The sequence below is a fragment of the Meriones unguiculatus genome, chromosome 18 (genome assembly GCF_030254825.1).
Source record: "Meriones unguiculatus strain TT.TT164.6M chromosome 18, Bangor_MerUng_6.1, whole genome shotgun sequence".
Classification (NCBI taxonomy): domain Eukaryota; kingdom Metazoa; phylum Chordata; class Mammalia; order Rodentia; family Muridae; genus Meriones; species Meriones unguiculatus.
In genome coordinates, this window is record NC_083365.1 from 20,537,984 (window position 1) to 20,555,546 (window position 17,563).

General features: G+C 41.1%; 1 protein-coding gene across 5 annotated transcripts in view; it reads left to right on the forward strand.

Moving 5' to 3' along the window:
• Positions 1-17,563, forward strand: part of Tp53bp1 (tumor protein p53 binding protein 1) — an 85,265-nt gene that overhangs the window by 23,861 nt on the left and 43,841 nt on the right. For all 5 annotated transcript variants that reach the window (XM_021649859.2, XM_060372247.1, XM_021649860.2 and 2 more), the window contains 7 exons: positions 2,551-2,678; positions 4,509-4,661; positions 7,012-7,141; positions 8,573-8,739; positions 12,469-12,595; positions 13,235-13,329; positions 16,940-17,145. In XM_021649859.2, the coding sequence (XP_021505534.1) occupies positions 2,551-2,678; positions 4,509-4,661; positions 7,012-7,141; positions 8,573-8,739; positions 12,469-12,595; positions 13,235-13,329; positions 16,940-17,145 (1,006 nt within the window). The remainder of the gene's footprint in view (positions 1-2,550; positions 2,679-4,508; positions 4,662-7,011; positions 7,142-8,572; positions 8,740-12,468; positions 12,596-13,234; positions 13,330-16,939; positions 17,146-17,563) is intronic.

Here is a 17,563-nt window from a genome sequence, read left to right on the forward strand (position 1 = left end):
GATGAGACAGGGTCTTTATGTAGTCTTGGGTTTATTGGAGCTTGTGTAGACCAGGCTGTCCTCAAAGGCACAGAGATCTACCTGCCTTTGCTTCCTGAATGATGAGATTAAAGGTGTGTGCTATCATGCCCAGCATTTCAAACATTTTTAATGATGGATTATGAAATTAATAATTTTTCTAATACTGAATTTACTCCTCCTTCTTCCTACTCTCCCCTCCCTTTCTTTTTGAGATAGGGTCATACTCTAGTATATGCTGATCTCAAACTTGAGATCCTCCTGCCTCAGCCTCCCAAGTGCAGAAATTGCAAGGATTTACCACATGTTCACTTGAGCTCCTCCCTCCCTCCCTCCCTCCCTCCCTTTTTTGTTTTTTTGAGAGTGGTTTCTCTGTGGAACAGCCCTGCCTGTTCTGGAACTCACTCTGTAGACCAGGCTTGCCTCAAACTCACAGAGATCTCCTTGTCTCTGCCTTCCTGGTGCTGGGATTAATGGTGTGTGCTACCACTGCCTGGCTCGAGATGCTTTGCTTTGCTTTGCTTTGCTTTGCTTTTCCTTCCTTCCTTCCTTCCTTCCTTCCTTCCTTCCTTCCTTCCTTTCTTCCTTTCTTTCTTTTTCTTTCTCTCTCTCTCTCTCTTTTCTTTCTCTCTGTCTCTCTGGTTCTCTTTCTTTCCTTAGTTTTTATTTATTTTTTTATGTATGAGTTCTTTATCTGCATGTACATATGCTTGCCAGAAGAGAGCACCAGATCACATTATACATGGTTGTGAGCTACTGTGTAGTTTCTGGGAATTGAACTCTGGACCTCTGGAAGAGCAGTCAGTGCTCTTAACTGCTGAGTCATCTGTCCAGCCCTTGAGATTATTTCTTTCTAGATAAAAACTTTCAAAAGTAAGTTTGGGCATATGCCTGTAATCCCAACTCTTAGGTAGAGACAGGAGGATTCCAAGGTCATTTTGGTTACATACTGAGTTTAAAAAAAAAAGAAAACACTGGAATTACTGCTTAGGAACATTTTTAAGCTCTTGATACATCATTCTAAATTATTTTCCAGAAAGGATCATTTTATATTCATCATATATAAATGTTTTTCTGTACTTAGTTGGTATAGTGCTGAATGATAATATAGTATTTAATATATATGTTATGTATATTAAATATGTTATGTTATATATATTAAATATATGTTTTTTTCTCTTTCCTTTCTTTTTTCTTATGAGAGTATCATGTAGCCCAGGCTGGCCTTAAACTTATTATTTAGAAGAAGCTAACCTTCAATTTCTGATTCTTTTTTCCACCTTCCAAATACTGGTTTTTATAGGCCTGTGCCAGAATGTCTGGCTAAATTTTGTGTGTGTGTGTGTGTGTGTGTGTGTGTGTATGTGTGGTTTCTTTTTTTCTTTCTTTTTTATTTTTTTAAAATTTTTTAATTTTTATTTCTTTATTTATTTTTGAGACAAGGTTTCTCTGTGTTTCTCTGTGTTTCCTGGCTGGACTCGCTTTGTAGACCAGGCTGGCCTTGAACTCACAGAGATCTGCCTGCCTCTGTAGGCATGCACTACTTCGCCCAGCTTTTTTGTGATAATCTTTACAAGTTTAAAAATAACTTGTATTTCTGATTTTAGAGTTCACTGCTACCCATTTATGTTTGGTTTCTTCATATAAATTCTGTATCTTTTATGTAGTTATATGTTGTATCTGTTACTATTTTTTGATTAATTTTTGTCTTAATATTATGTATATTAAATTTTGATTATGGTATTAACATCTTTAAAATAGATATATTTTTGCTGGGTGGTGCATGCCTTTAATCCCAGTACTTGGGAGGCAGAGACAGGTGGAGCTCTGTGAATCCCAAGTCATCCTGGTTTACAGAGCGAGTTCTATGACAGCCAGCGCAACATAAAGGAACTCTGTCTCAAAAGAAGTTATATATATAAAATATATATTATATATAAAACATATATATATATAGTTGGTATGTACATGTGAGTGTAGGTGCCTGCAGAGGCCAAAAGAGGGTGTTGGATCTTTGGACTCAGAGTTACAGGCTGTTGGGAGCCTCTTGATGTGAACATTGGGAACTGATCTTGGCTTCTTTGGAAGAGAAATATGCTCTATGCTATCTCTCCAGCCCTAATTTCTTTTTAGTACATAACTTCCTAACTTTAATTTTATTGAGATTGTTTGGTATAGCCTGAGGTTTTTTTTTTTTACCAAAGTACTTTTGAATTTTGTTGTAACTTTGAGTGTCACTGACCACCCAGCACAAATTTATTTTGGTATGTGGTGTTAATTCTTCTCAGTGAAAGATTTTTCTATTTCTGGTCATAAGATGATAAAATTTAAATGTATTTAGCTTTTGTTACGTGGTACAATATTTTGAATCATTAACTTTTTATATACTTTTCAATAGGCATACTGAAATCCTGAGGGTTTGTTTACATTTCTAATGTACCTAAGGGGTAGTTGTCGTGTGAGGTTGTCAGTGTGCTTTGAGCAGGGCCTCCCTCTCTGGGACCATCACATGGTTGTATTCTTTCACTGCAGTGCTCTGGGAGTCACAGTAGAAGCTGCTTCTCTCCCAGAGGAGGAGCAGGAGGAAGAGTTGGAAGAGGAGAAAGAAGAAATGGGAGTAGATGCTCCTGACGCTGATACGCGCTCTCTTGGTGCTGAAGGTAGCCTGTGCCCTTTCCGAATAATAGCTTCTTCTCATGCCCCTTAACTGTGAACACACAGGTAGCTAAATTTCTCTTTACCATGTAATAAATTTCTTATGACTAAGCCAAGAATCGCTAAGGAATTTGCCTAGTAATTTAAGATGTCTCACTGAATTTGATGACTGAATTTTCTCTGCTAAGCAACCTTCCAAAGTCATGACAGAATATCTCAGAAAATAAACAGTTTTGGAGATTTCATCCATTCCTTTGGACCTGTGGCAAGACAGAGAATATCGTGGTTGGGTACTTACAGAGCGAAGCTGCTTTACCTCACAGTAGTTGGGGAACAAGGGAGAGAGAGGAGGGGAGACAGGGTTGCCCTGTCCCTGACAATCTAATTTCCTTCTACTAGGTTCTTCTCTTAAAGGGTCCACCACTTGATGTGGTGCTCAGCTGTCATCTTAGCAGTTAGGAATCTAGACAACATTGCCTTGCGTTTGAAGCCAGCCTGGGCTATAAAGTGAGACCCTGTCACCATCAAAGCAATTAAAAAAAAAAAAAAGGTTCCACACCTTATAATGGTACCATATGCAGTGACTAAGCTTTCAATTCATAGCCTTGGGAAACCAATAGTAAAGACCCCAAAGGTAGCAGTCAGCTGGGCTTGTTGATGCATACCTAGAATTCCAGCACTCAGGAAGGCTGAGAGGCAGGAGGATTACAAGTTCAAGGTCAGGCTTGGCGATATAGTTTGACTTCTAAAAACAGAAGCAAACAAATGAATCATTACATTGTTCACTGACTAGCTCCCTTTCTACATTCTGTTTCTTTCTCCTTTTGCATTTGTTTTTTGAGTACCTTTGGGTGTTGTGCCTATAGATCATTGACATAGTCTACCATATTGAGTATTTATAAGGCTTTATAGTACCTACGTTTTTGCTTTTATATACATCTCCTTTTACAAACTACATTTTTTAAAAGATTTATTTATTATGTATACTGTGTCCTGCCTGCATGTGTGCCTGCAGGCCAGGTCTCATTATAGATGGTTATGAGCTACCATGTGGTTGCCGGGAATTGAACTCAGGACCTTTGGAAGAACAGTTAGTGCTCTTAACCTCTGAGCCATCTATCTCACCAGCCCTACAAACTACATTTTATTTATTAATTTTATGGTGTGTGTGTGAATGCAAATTCTATGGCACACATGTGGAGGTCACAACCAACTTGTAGGAGCTGGTTTTCTCTTTCCACCACGTAGATCTCAGAGAATCAAACTCAAGTTGCTCTGTCAATCTCTAGGCAGCAGGAGTCTTTACCTTCTGCATTTTTTAGCTGTTCCCTTACCCTTATTCAGATACATTATTTTCAAATGTATTTGTCAATACTCTAGTTTCTCATCAGATCATGTAAGTATTTGCTTTCGCAACCAGTTTAATAATTTTATTCCTTACTTATGTAGTGCTTAGGATTGAGCCAGTGTGCAGCTCCTTAAAACGTATTGTTCTGGAATAATTATGTGTGACAAGGCTTTGATGTGAGACATTTAATGTGATCCTTGGAGCTGGCAAGATGGCTCAGCAGGTAAGGGTACTTGCCAGTCAAGCCTGATGCTCTGACTTCTGTCCCTGGAAGAGTCCACATTGTGAAAGGAGAGAACTGACTCCTGCAAGTTGACCTCTGACCTCCACACTTAGCTGTGGTATGTGTGTGTGTGTGTGTGTGTGTGTGTGTGTGCACTCATAGACACAAATGCAAAGATTGCTTTAAACATGATCCTCTTTAGCTGAGACAACACATTGGTAATGTTGTGGGGTGATAACTAATTTCTTGGAGTTTTGTTTCTAGAGTCTTCACAGTTGGGCTTTGGGGTTCTGGAGCTGTCCCAGAGTCAAGATGTTGAAGAACACACAGTGCCATATGATGCCAACCAAGAGCATCTGCAGCTGGTGACCACCAACTCGGGTTCTACCCAGCCATCTAATGTGGATGCAAATAATGGTATGAAATAAGTTTTCTTACATGTGGAGTTGATTATATGATTTTTTTTTCTTCACTCTAGAGCAAGTTTCGTTTTCTTTTTTCTCTAAGGTTTTGTTTGTTTGTTTATTTTTCTTTTCTTTCTTTTATTTATTTATTTTTGTTTGTTTGGATCTCACCATGCAACTCTTGGCTGGTCTGGACTTAGGATGGCCTGAACTCAGAAACTCACTGGCTTCCTCCTTAAGCTTAGAAAAAAAAATTAATTTACTTTATGTGTGAGTGTTTCACTTTTATGTATGTATGTCTACAGCATGTTTGCCTACACAGCTCAGAAGAGGGCATCAGGTTCCCTGGAACAGATGGTTATGAACCACTATATAGGTGCTGGGAACAACACCTGGGTCTTAATGCCAGACCGAGAAATGCTCTTAATTGCAGAGTTACGTTATGTCTGTCTTTCTGCCTGTCTTTCTCTCTTTTTGGCTTTTTCCAGACAGTGTTTCTCTGTGTAGCCCTGGCTTTCCTGGAACTTACTTTGTAGACTGGGGTAGCTTTGAACTAGGAGATGTGCCTGCCTCTGCCTCCCAAGTGCTAGGATTGAAGGTGTGTGCTACCGAGTTCAGCTTTTCAAGAAGTTTTAAAGCTATCCGAATTAATGTGTCCTAAATTCGCAGAGTATGCAAAAAGTGATAGCTTGCAGATTGATATTTTCTCTAAGTAGGTCATTGCTTACTTCTTTTTTGGGATGATTCCTATATATTTTTTAAGTTGAATTTATGTGTATTTGTGTGTTGCCTGTGAGGCTAAAAGAGGGTATCAGATCTCCTTTAGTTGGATTTATAGGTGGTTGTAAGTTACTCAGCATTGGTGCTGATCCTGAAAGAACAGCATGCACTCCTACCCTCTGAAACATTTCTTTAGGGCTGTGCATGCATGTGTGTATGTATGTTTCTTTATCTGCGTCTCTCTGTATATATAGGTAACATTTTTATTTATTCTTTGAGAATTCCATACAATATTTTTTGATTATATTCACTGAACTCCTTCCAGGTCCTGCCCTACCCCCCCAACTTCGTGTTCTCTCTCTCCCTCTGTTTGAATGAAACAAAACCCCGTGTAGTCTACTTCCTGATATCTGGCTCTTCCTGGGCATGTGGCCTGCACTGGAGTGTGTTTTATATACTAAATGTCATGCTCTAAAGAAAACTGACTTTCCTCTCCCAGTAGTAATCAAATGCCTATAGCTCCTTACCTAGGGGCAGAACTTCGTGCTCACCTTTCCACCTCCATGCTAAGATTTTGTCTAGTTTGAACTTGCACAGAACTCGTGTATATTCTCACAGTCCCTGTGAGTTCATATATGTTTGTCCTGTTGTATTTGGAAAATACTGTTTTCTTGATGTCATCTACCACTTTTGGCTCTTCAAAAAAATTTTTTTTTCTCCCACTTTTGTTTAGCTCCGTAAGCCTTGAGGGGAGAGATTTGATATAGACATCACATTTAGGACTGAAAATTCCAAAGCGTCTTGCTCTTTGTATGTTGACCAGTTGTGGAGTACTCTGCTAAGTACCATCTATTACAAGAAAAAGCTTCTTTGATGAGGATTTGAGTGATGCAGTGACTATTAGTGTAGTACTATGTCAGTAGGAGTCATTTTTTTACTGTATAGTTTAGCAGAGTAATAGAAGTAGGTTTTCCCCAATGGCCCATGATCTATCTAGCTTCAGGTTCTCGGTCTCATCCACAGTTTCAGGTATGGGTTGTATCTCACATATCTCAAGGAAAAGGCCTTTAATCCAATTAAAAAAAAAAAAAGTAGTTGGTTACTCCCGTACCATTTGTGTCATTATTACATCATTGGGCATAGCTTTCCAGGCCGGTTGTTGTAACTCAAAGGATAATGGCTAGGTGAGGTTGATGAGTAGTTTTTTTTTTTTTCTCTAGTAGTATATGCAGCATCTTCTAGCACTCTGAATACTAGCCAGTAGGGATGAAGCATCTAGTTGAGTATTAGTTAGGATTTTTCTATCTTCTATAACCTAAGTATGTGGTGTCTTCAGTGATAGTGTCTATTCCTCAGAATCTGGAGGCTAACTGATAGTATTAGCAATACACTGTAATGTTTGAGAGGTCTCTGGGATCCATTAGCCAACAGCTCAAAAAGTGGTAACCCATTTCTGCTATTGAGGGTTTTATTTGGTAGCATATGGGGTCTAGTTAAGGTATTGTCCCTCTCTTATATAGCTCTTGATATTTTAAAATTAGACTCATTTCTACTAAGATTTTTACCTTTTGAGAATCATTTGGGCCGCTTTTAGTACTTTGAAAAGTTAAATATCTGCTTTGTGTCTCTTCCTATATTTTAAGCAAATAAATGTGAAGACCAGTCCATTGAAGATATTGCCATGGTAGAACAGCCCATCAAAGACATCCCTGTTACAGTACAGCCCAGTAAAGGCATCCCAGTGGCAGAAGAACAAATTCTACCATCTGCAAGGTAAGCTATGTATTCTCTAAAGGTACCTGTGGGATTTTACTCTGGGGCTATAGGAATTTCATTTTGGCTTTGACAGTGCTAATTGTCATTAGAAATTGCTGATTCTTCCTCTCACATTTTGTAAATATGGCATCTTGTTTTTGTGCAGTAGAAATACTGATTATAAATATGGCTTTTTTATGTAGTCTTAGTCTGTGTGCTCTCATCTTAATGCTGGCTTATTACAAAGGTGCATCATTGCTTTTGTAACTATAATCCTTAATCTTTGGTTAACACTCTGTCTGGGTAATCAGAGTCACTATGTGTTTGTAGGGGATTTTTTTGCTTCTCTGGGGCTAATGAAGACATAGATGAATGTTATGTTGGAAACCTTTTTTGATTCTTGAGTACCATGTTGCTTTGGATCTGTTAATTTATGGTAGAGCTAGATGCAGAGAGGTCTCTAAGTGTTTCTATTCTTAGCTTGGTAGGAATGGGGAAGTGTACTCTGCTCGGTCTATGGCAATTTTTGTATCCCAGACTATAATCCCTGGCCAGTAGCAGAGGAAAACTGGGATGTTCTTTATTACGAGGAAGATGAACAAACCTTCAGTATCTTTTTCTTACTTCAGTAGAAGGTTGGAGATGGGTCCTCAGCAGAGGTGATTGTTGTGCCTTCTTAGGCTTTTCATTTTTTATTGAGACAATGTTTTGCTATGTGACCCACGCTGGCCTTGAACTTCCTCGTGGCTCAACTTTCTTAGTGGTAGGATTGTATGTGTATATCCTACCATGCTCAACTAAGGCTTTTCTTTAGAAAGTTTTTTTATTTCAGTTAAATATTTTTATTTTTTAATTGTTTTTAAACAGGGTCTCACCCTGTAGTCTGGGCTTTCTTTAGACCTAGTATGTAGCCCAGGTTGGCCTTGAACCTCACAATCCTTCCACCTCAGTCTTTGAAACACTGAGATTATAGGTATGGGCCACATGCTATCTTTCCTGTTCCATTTTTTCCTTGTGGAATAGTAGAATAAATGGAAGTCTCTGGAAAGGAGCAAAAAATGTGAGTCTTACCTGGTTCAGCAGGTAAGGAGTCCTGTGTAGAGGAGTCCTGGAAAAGACTAGCAGGCAGTAGATAATGTGATTGTGGCACCAGGGAAGAGAAAAGCCACATCAAGTTTGTGCAGAGACTTCTGTAGCAATCCTTAATCACTTGTCTGAAGTGTAAACAGACACAAAACTGGAAAGCGTTATGGCTGTGGAGCGAGGGGGTCGGGTGAATCCCTGAGGGCTTCGCAGTAGCATTTCAGTTTTAGTAGGTTATGTAGATTAGGGCTGTTAGAATTTTTGAAGTTATTAAATTGAAGTGTTGAAAGTAGGAGAAGCTTTTTGTTCAAAGAGGGAAACATTTGAATTTAACAGTCTTTATCTTTGGTGATATGAATCTCCTAGGTCAGAAGCCCTACCTTCCAGTCCTCAAGTTTCTGTTGCTGCTGTGGAAACAAAGGAACAGGTACCTGCCCGAGAGCTGCTGGAAGGGGGGCTGCAGGCTCAGACGTCATCAGAGCCTGAGCTTTCGACCACTCAGGAAGACTTGTTTGACCAGAGCAGTAAAACAGGTAGGAAGGTTGAGTGTTCCCACAGCTCCTCTTGTTCCTTTTTTAATTTTAGTTCTGAAGCTACTGTTTAAGTTAAAAAAAAAGCCTTTTTTTTTATGAGTATGATATGGAAGAAAAATATATTCCTAGCCAATCAGTGATGAGGGCCCTCAGAGAATGTTTACTAGTCAACATTTTATGTAACTTTCACTCTTTTGGAAATTGAGGACATAGTTAGTAAAATTTGGTATTATGGACAGAGTTGCCATTTCTTCTGTCACCTTTACAATGATTTTTCTTTTTACTCGCTTGGGTAGCAGTTATCTATTTTTTAGTTGACAAAAGGCAAATTAAGGTCTAGAAGAAAGGACACAAAGCTTAGATGTGTAGAGTGGAATTTGTCTCACACTCCTCTAGTTTCCTCTTCTATTTCACATCTCAGAAAGCAAGAGCATTTCAGTGAAGAGCAGGGAGGGAGGAAGGCTTGCTCCCCTTTGCATTCTGTGCCATGCTTGGTTTGTAAGACATCAAGCAGGTACCTGTTAAAGCTAGCAGGGTGTATGTAAGGCATTTCTTTACACCTAGGGCTAATAGAGTTTATATTCAATCTGTCTGAGTTGATATTGTCCATTTGAGGAGAATGGGCCAGTAGAGAACTTAATAATAATGAGAGTCACTATGGCTGCTCATCTATTTTAAGATTAGTACGTGGTATTTTCTGTCTCCTTTGAGGAGGCTCGACTTCTAATCATGATAATTGCTGCATTCATACCATCAGGTGTCATGCGCATTGTTTTGACTTCTCCCATCTGCATCATGGCATGAGCTTTACTTCACCTTAGGTAGACCTTGGAATAAAAGGCTCGCTTGCTGTTTTATTATAGAAGCTTCACAAGAAAGAAGAGCAGCTAAGCAGAGGTATAAGGATTCTGGCTTTTCCTCTCTATAGTAGTTACTTTTATCATTGCTGTAACAACAAAATCTGACAAAAACAGCTTAAAGAAGGAGGTTTTGGGGCTGGAGAGATGGCTCAGTGGTTAAGAGCCGTTATTGCTCTTGCAGAGGTTCAATTCCCAGCACCCACCTGGCAGCTCACAACCATTTGTAACCCCAGTTCCTGGCATCTGATGCCCGATGGGTTTCTACAGTCATGTAGTGACCTAAGCTTATGTGTGCACACACACATACACACAAAAATAATAAAGAAACAAGTAACTTTTTTTTAAAAGACAAAAAGGAGGTTTCTTTCTTTCTTTCTTTCTTTCTTTCTTTTCTTTCTTGTCTGTCTCATGGGCTGAGTCCTAGTCTTGGTGTCAGGGAGGCTGTGGCTGTAGGGCTCTGAGAAACCAGTCAGTCACAGGGTCCACGCTCAGGAAACAGCGATCACTGCTGCTCAGCTCCCTTTCCTATTATTCAGCATGGGATTTCAGCCCGTGGGAGGGTGCTGCCTACTTTCAGGGAAGGTGCTTCCTCCTCAGCTGAGCCATTCTGGAAATACCCTCAGAGACACACTCAGAGGTGTGTTTCTATGGTGATTCTAAAAGGAGCCAAGCTGACAAAGTTAATCATGATAGCCCCACCCTTTGTCAGTTTGACACCAACATAACACTTTAGATCATAACATTTTATCCCTTGCCCCTAAAAGCTGCACTTAGTTGTTTCAAAAATTCCCTTTCGTTCGTAACACCCCAGTATTGTTCGAAAGTTTAAAGTATCTTCTGAGACCATATCTCCTAACCATGAGCTCCTATGAGGCCAGAAAACAGGCTACATACTTCCAATATATAATGCCTGTATTCCCATTTCAAAAGGGAGGGATGGCAAAGCAAGCCTGAGACCCAACAGGGCAAACATCAAAACCTGTAGCCCATGTGGGGCTTGTGATCTTGGCATCTAGGCTCCAGCAGCCTTGGCTACTCCCTCCTCCTGCCCTGAGACCTTAAGCACAGGTGACCTCTCTCCTGGGTTAGCTCCGCTGCAGCTTTCCTTGGCAGATTTCCCAAGGCTTTGGCACCTCTGGACATGTCTGGGTTCTCCATTGTGACTTAGGTTTCACCTTCCCAGCCTTATGCAGTGGCCTTGAAGGGCCTTGCTGCAGGGAGCTAACACATTGCCTGCATTGAGCAGCTTTCTAAAACTTTGGTGCAGCTTCAGGTGACCCTCTTGTTTTTAACGACTTTCATGCTTACAAAAACAGCACTACATGGTTGCTGCTCCAGTTCTGCCGGCTCCAGAGGTGGCCTGTCCCTGTTGGGTCACAGTTGCTGTGGCTTCTGTGTGTTTGATTGTGCCCTTGGAGAAACACTTCCCTAAGTAGCCATTTTGCAGCAGGGAACCCATGTGGTGACATTGTCAGTTTAGGCTCTTTTATTTATTTATTTATTTTTTTCAAATGAGTGGGTATGGTCATACCTTCCTTTTTTCCCACTGAAGAGTATGAAGAGGTTTCTTTTTAATGACATGATTTAACATCTACAAACGCTTTCCCTGTATACTCAGTCTGTATCTCTAAACTCACTGCACATTTTCATAGTTTTCTGTTCTTTCACTTTTAATGAGTAGGAACAGTGAGCAGAGTGCTTTTCTAACGTGGAATTACTTCTGTCAAGCAAGTTAGTCCATTACTTCTTTTCACTTCTCTAGAGATACACTCTTAACTCTGTAGCCATGTTGTCCTGGAACTTGCTGTGTAGTCCAGGATGGCCTTGAACTGACAGAGATCCACCTGCCTCCACCTCGCATGTGTTGGAAGTAAAGGTGTTCACCACCACACCCAGTCAGTCCATTTCTTGAGAACTGATGTTGTTAGGACATGGATGGAATGCAGCCAGATCTTTGCCTTAATGTATCATGAATGACTTATATTCAGTTGTAGAATATGTCATGAGTGGCTTAGAGTTAAGTTCTAGAATATATCATGCATGGCTAATTGTTTAGTTCTAGAATATATCACCAGTGCCTTACAGTTCAGTTCTAGTATATATCATGTCTCCATTCCCAGTAGAGGCCTTGTTCCCCTCCAAAGCTTTGTGATCCAGGCTTCTCCTGTCTGTACTTTTTTTCTGCATTCTGGTCTTTCAGACCCTCATTTGGAATGGTCCGCTGAGCTCTGCTTGCAGTGTTCCAAAGCCTTTATCCTACTTCTGCAAACTCTTCTTCATTTCTCATACAAACCAGTTTCAAAGGCCTATAATCCACTTACTAGGCCCATGACAGGCTAGGACAAACTTCAAGATTACTTTTCTCATTACTGAAATAGAATATCTGAGCAGAACTCTCAGAGACATGCCCAGATAAGTTTCTAACTATTTATCTTCTCCATTCTTAGATTATGGTAGAAAGGACCAAGGAACTCTTTTAACCACTTTATTTATTTAAAAAATATGGCTGGGTAGTGCATGCCTTTAATCCCAGCACTTAGGAGTCAGAGGCAGGCAGATCTCTGAGGCCAGCCTGGTGTACAGAGCAAGTTTCAGGATAGCAAAGGCTACACAGAGAAACCCTGTCTTGAAAAACAACAACAACAATAACAAAACCAAAGCAAACCTGAAACCAGGTGTGGGGTGGGCTTACTGTTGACTCAAGATTTGTGGCCTATTGATGTCCCATTGAATTGTGCTACCACCAGAAAGGACTTCTGCCCCTGAAGCGTACACACAGGGTATTGGTGTTTTTGCAGCACTGAGTAGGTTCCCCATGCAGAGACATCATCTGAGAAGTAAATACAACTCTGCCTTTTCTCCCCACTAGCTTCTGACGGGTGTTCTACTCCTACAAGGGAGGAAGGTGGGTGTTCTCCGGTTTCCACACCCGCTACCACCCTGCAGCTCCTGCAGCTGTCTGGTCAGAGGCCCCTTGTTCAGGAGAGTCTTTCCACGTAAGTACACCTGAAACAGCCTGGAGAGCCGGGTTGCCTCTCAGACCAGAGTTCCTTTCAAAGCTAAAAGCTGGAATCCAGGCCTTGGGAATTTTGGGGTGAGAACTTAGAGGAACTGTTTAAAGCTGTACATGTATTTTCCCATTGGAGGTTTTATAGTGGTAGCTGAAGGTTTCACTAGGAAATTAAATGCCTTGTTTAGAAATGTAATACATCAGAACCAAGCATTTGCTCCTCCATTTTCTAGCATTTCTGTCACTTAGCAATATAGGATAGAGAATAGATTTGTTAGGGCAAAGAGGTTTGCTTTTTGTTTTTGTGCTTAAATGAAAATGTGCATACTCTTCATATTATATAAAATTAGGTTAAAAAATTGGTGTCTTAGACCTGTGAATTTCAGCTTTGGTTGTCCTGTTTAATCGCTATGTCCTTGTGTCTAGTCATTCATGTTGCCCTTACTCTTTAAAAAACTTAGTGTTTAAGAGCTGTCTGTCTCTAAGATTGCTGCTTGGGAGAACTGCTGTTAAATGTATATGCTGTTAAGTATGTGAGTTGGATATTTTTGCTATGAAGAAGTCAAAGCTAATGTCAAACCCTTGGCTGCAGTGAAATAACCTGTGATTCTCTCTTTACATAAAGGAATTCCTCAGATCTTGTTGCTCCTTCCCCCGATGCTTTCCGATCTACCCCTTTTATCGTTCCTAGCAGTCCCACAGAGCAAGGAGGGAGAAAAGGTGAGCCGTCGTGATCTGTCTGTTCATCTCAGCCCAGGAGAGGAGCAGTGTGCTCTCCTGCCTTGCCAAATGCACGCTTCTTTGCGCTTCGCAACGCTCCCCCTGAGCCTCTTGTTCTTCATCTTCCAGGACATGGCCTAGGATAAACTGCTCTCAGCTCTTTGCTTTTTAAGCATAGATCCTCTTAAAATTTTTCTGCTATTTTAATACAGAAAAAAATGCTCTGGTGAAAATTCTTATATTTTAAAAATTGAACCCAGGAAAATTAGTATGGAGAAGTACTGGATTTGTTGTTTCCTAATTGCCTAGTACCTTCCAGTAACATGCTGACATGTTTCTAGTGAGAAAAGAACAACAGTTATTTCTTTATTTTTGCTTGTTATTAATGATATTATTATAAGGTAACTTGAAGGAAGTGAGAACAATTTTAATTTACTTTCTCTTTTGAAGAGTTAGGGTCCCTGCCACAGTGGTCTCATGTATTCCAGGCTCTTCTCTGTAGCTGAGTCTGTAGCCTTTCAACTTTGGATTCCCCCTGCATCTGTCTCCCAAGTGCTGGAATTATGGATGTGCCCCTGTGCTTGGGTGTATGTAGTGTTGGCGATCTCCTCTTGGGATCTGAGAATGGTGGGCAAGCATTCTACCCACAGAGCCAGGTCCCTGCCCATGCATTTCTAAATGTCTGTCTCTGCAAAGTTTTTCATGTAAACTCTATGAATAGTTTTTTCTTTTTCCTTCTGTTTTGTTTTATATATATTTGAGACGTGGGTCTTGCTCTGTGGCCCAGGCTGCCCTTCGGTTAGAGATCCTTTCCCTCCCGCTCCTGGGTTCAGCTCTGTAATGCCATGTGTGGTACTCTTTTTATTCACACGCCGATAAGACTGCATAATGTACATGAATATTGAAGCACATTGCTTATGCCAGGTGCTATCATAGCACTTTTTCATTTGCTCAGCTATTTCTCTCTCTCTCTTTTTTCTAGACAGGGTTTCTCTGTGTAACAGAGCCCTGTCTGTCCTGGCTGGTCTTGAACTTACAGAGATCCACCTGCCTCTGCCTCCCAAGTGCTGAGATTAAAGGCGTGTACCATGCCTACGTTCTCTGCTATTTTGTTTTTGTGGTTTTTGGAGACAAGGTTTCTCTGTGTAGCCCTGGCTGTCCAGGATCTTGCTCTGTAGACCATGCTGGTCTCAAACTCCCGAGATCTGCCTGTCTCTGCCTCCCAAGTGCTGGGAGTAAAGGTGTGTGCCACCACCACCCGGCTGCTAGTAGTTACTTTTATGCCCATATTGCACTTGAGAAAATGGAGTCACAAACTTCACAACTAATATACTAATATAGTTAGTATCTGAACTCAGGCACTTGCCTGTGGGACATTTGCTTTTGTGTGCTGTATGCTGTTCTATGGCAGCCTGCTGTCTGTGCATCTGAGTCCTGTGAGTACTGAGAAATACTTGTATAGGGTGAGCCTCAGACCTTCTGCCCTTGTCTGTTTGCTCAGTTGTAGGTACCTGGGTAGACCAATAGCATTCCAGTCACACACGTAATTAGTGACATCTTTAGTTAAAATGATGAGATTTCATTCTATAAAAAACAATATTCAGATTGTTAGGTTAATTTCTTTTTTTCTTCCATCTGTAATGTGAACATGTAAAAAGAACTGTATTAAAAATCCCTTTTTTTCTGCCAGGTGTGGTGATGCATGCCTGTAATTTCAGTACTCTGGGAGGCAGAGGCAGGAGGATCGATGTAAGTTCAAGGCCAGTTTGGTTTACAAATCAAGTTCAGGACAGCCAAGGCTACACAGAGAAACCTTGTTTTCAAAAAAACTGAAAAAAGAAAAAAATGACCTGAGGGAACACAACCCAGATTTAATTATACTTGGTATTTGGATGGTGTTTTTGTTTCTTTGTTTTTTTGTTTTTTTTTTTTGTTTTCTTTTTTTTGTCTTTTTCCCAGAGCATTTTCTGTACTTATGAAAAAGTTTTTATGCGGTTGGCGTCATTATATATCTGATTCAGTTTTCCTTTTTTCCCCAGGTAACATCATGTGTATTTAACGCATTTGCTTAATATGTGCATCCTTGTTTGTAAAGTCTCAAATGCTTTTTAGGTCTTTTTATTTTGTCATCTGTCTTAGGTTAAAATTAAATCAAAGTGTGTAGCGCTGACCTGAAAGGGTCATTAGGCTGTTACATGAGGGTAAGGCCAAGCGAACAGCTAGCGCGGGCATTGTAACCAGTTGGTAACATGAATGTAAACTGGGGAAAACTAAAAGTGGTTTTTGACTGCTCTGGTTGGGGTCAAAGCCTAATAAAATAAAAAGCTGCTTTGGCTAGCGCTGAGAATGGCCGTGGTTGCCTTGGGTAGGTAGTATATCACGCAGAAACAAGTTTTTACAGTTTATTTGATATGTATGGATGTTTAGCCTGCATGTGTGTTTGTGCACTACTTGTCTCCCTGGTGCCCTCCAAGGCCGGGATAGGGTTGGATCTCATGGAACTCGAGATGTGCAGATGGCCATGAGCTGCCAAGTGGGTGCTGAGAAGCAAACCTGTGTCCTTTGGAAGAGCAAGTAGCCTGTGCTTTTAACCTCTGAGCCATATCCCCAGCCCCGGGAACAGTGTTTTGTGTTCTCTGTGTGTGTTTCCTCCTGGGCAGTTTGTGTTGGGATCAGTGTCTTGGTTCTGAGATAAATCAGTGTTGATTGGCATTGGTAGCTCTGTGTTTACTGTTGTCGGTCTCTGCACGCAGCAGTACTTAAGTGCAGCTATAATGAGTTTATACATACTTAGATAATTAACTTAGGGTGATGAGCAAGTTCATTGCTTTTCAAGGTCTGGGCCAGAAGATGTGATGGTTAAATTTGGTGGCATTGCAGGCTGGGGGAATGGCTCAGCAGTTGAAGTTCTTGCTGTGTAAGAAAGAGAACTAGGGTGGGGATCCTTAGAACCTCTGTAAACGCAGGGAGAGCATGGTGTCCTGTCATAAATCTAGCCTCAGAAGGAGGAGGTGGGATCCATGGAGCAAGCTGGCTAGGAACGTTAGGAAGAGTCTCCACATCAAACTTGGGCCTTCATAGGCACCGCCCCACATGTGCACACACACTTGCATCCTCACACATGTAGACATTTCTACAACGCATACCTACCACATGCACAAACACATGAGAAAATTAATCTGACTACTCCTACAGGTGGTGTGAAAATGAACTGTGATACTCTGGGAGGGCTCGCAGGGGACATGTCATTTACATTTCTTACGGGCGGGGTGGGCATCCACAAATGGAGTATCATTTTAGTCTGAATCTGAAATTAGATGGGGATTGCCGAGATGATTAAAAATGCCTGACTGGAAAGTCTGAGTTTGGTCCCTGGGGCCATGGTGGAAGCCAACTCCTGAAAGTTGTCCTCTGAGCTCTGTATGTGTACCTCCCTCCCTTCCACAGTGTGGGATTGCTGGAACACAGCCTACTGTCATGTCAAGTTTTTGAAAATTAGGAGACCGTTTTAGGGATGGAAATTTCTGTAACCTAATTGCTGTTGGTGGTATTGGAGCATGAGTAATACTGGTGAGTGATAATTGTCATTCATTTTTCTGTGTGGAACCAGATGAGCCCATGGATATCTCAGTGATACCTGAAGACGGAGGGAAGCCTTTCCAGAAGCTTCAGGGTGACGAAGCAGTGGAGATAGAAAAACCCCTTCTTCCATCTCTGCCCGCTCTGTCGCCACAAGCCTCAACACCAGTTTCTCAGAGCACACCAGTCTTCACTCCTGGCTCGCTTCCCATCCCGTCTCAGCCTGAGTTTTCTCATGTGAGTTTTGTAGAGAGAGTTCCCATCTCCTGATGCTTTTCCTTCCCTTCTCACTTTGTGGCTTAGGGATTTGAACCTAGGAATGTAAAGATTTGAGGCAAGTGTTTTGCCACTGAGCTACATATCTAGACCATCTTTAAAAAAAAAAAAGTGTTCTAAGCTGGGTGGTGGTGGTGGTGCACGCCTTTAATCCTAGCACTGGAGAAGCAGATGCAGGTGGATCCCTGTGAGTTTGAGGCCAGCCAGGTCTGTAGACAGCCAGGACTACATAGAGAAAACCCTGTCTGGAAAATCCACAAAAGAAAAAAAAGTATTTTGTTTTATTTAGTGTACATGTATGTGTGGCAGGCATAACATTGCATGTACATACGGAGGTCAGAGGATGACTTAGGGTATCAAGTCCACAGCTTATCTCCAC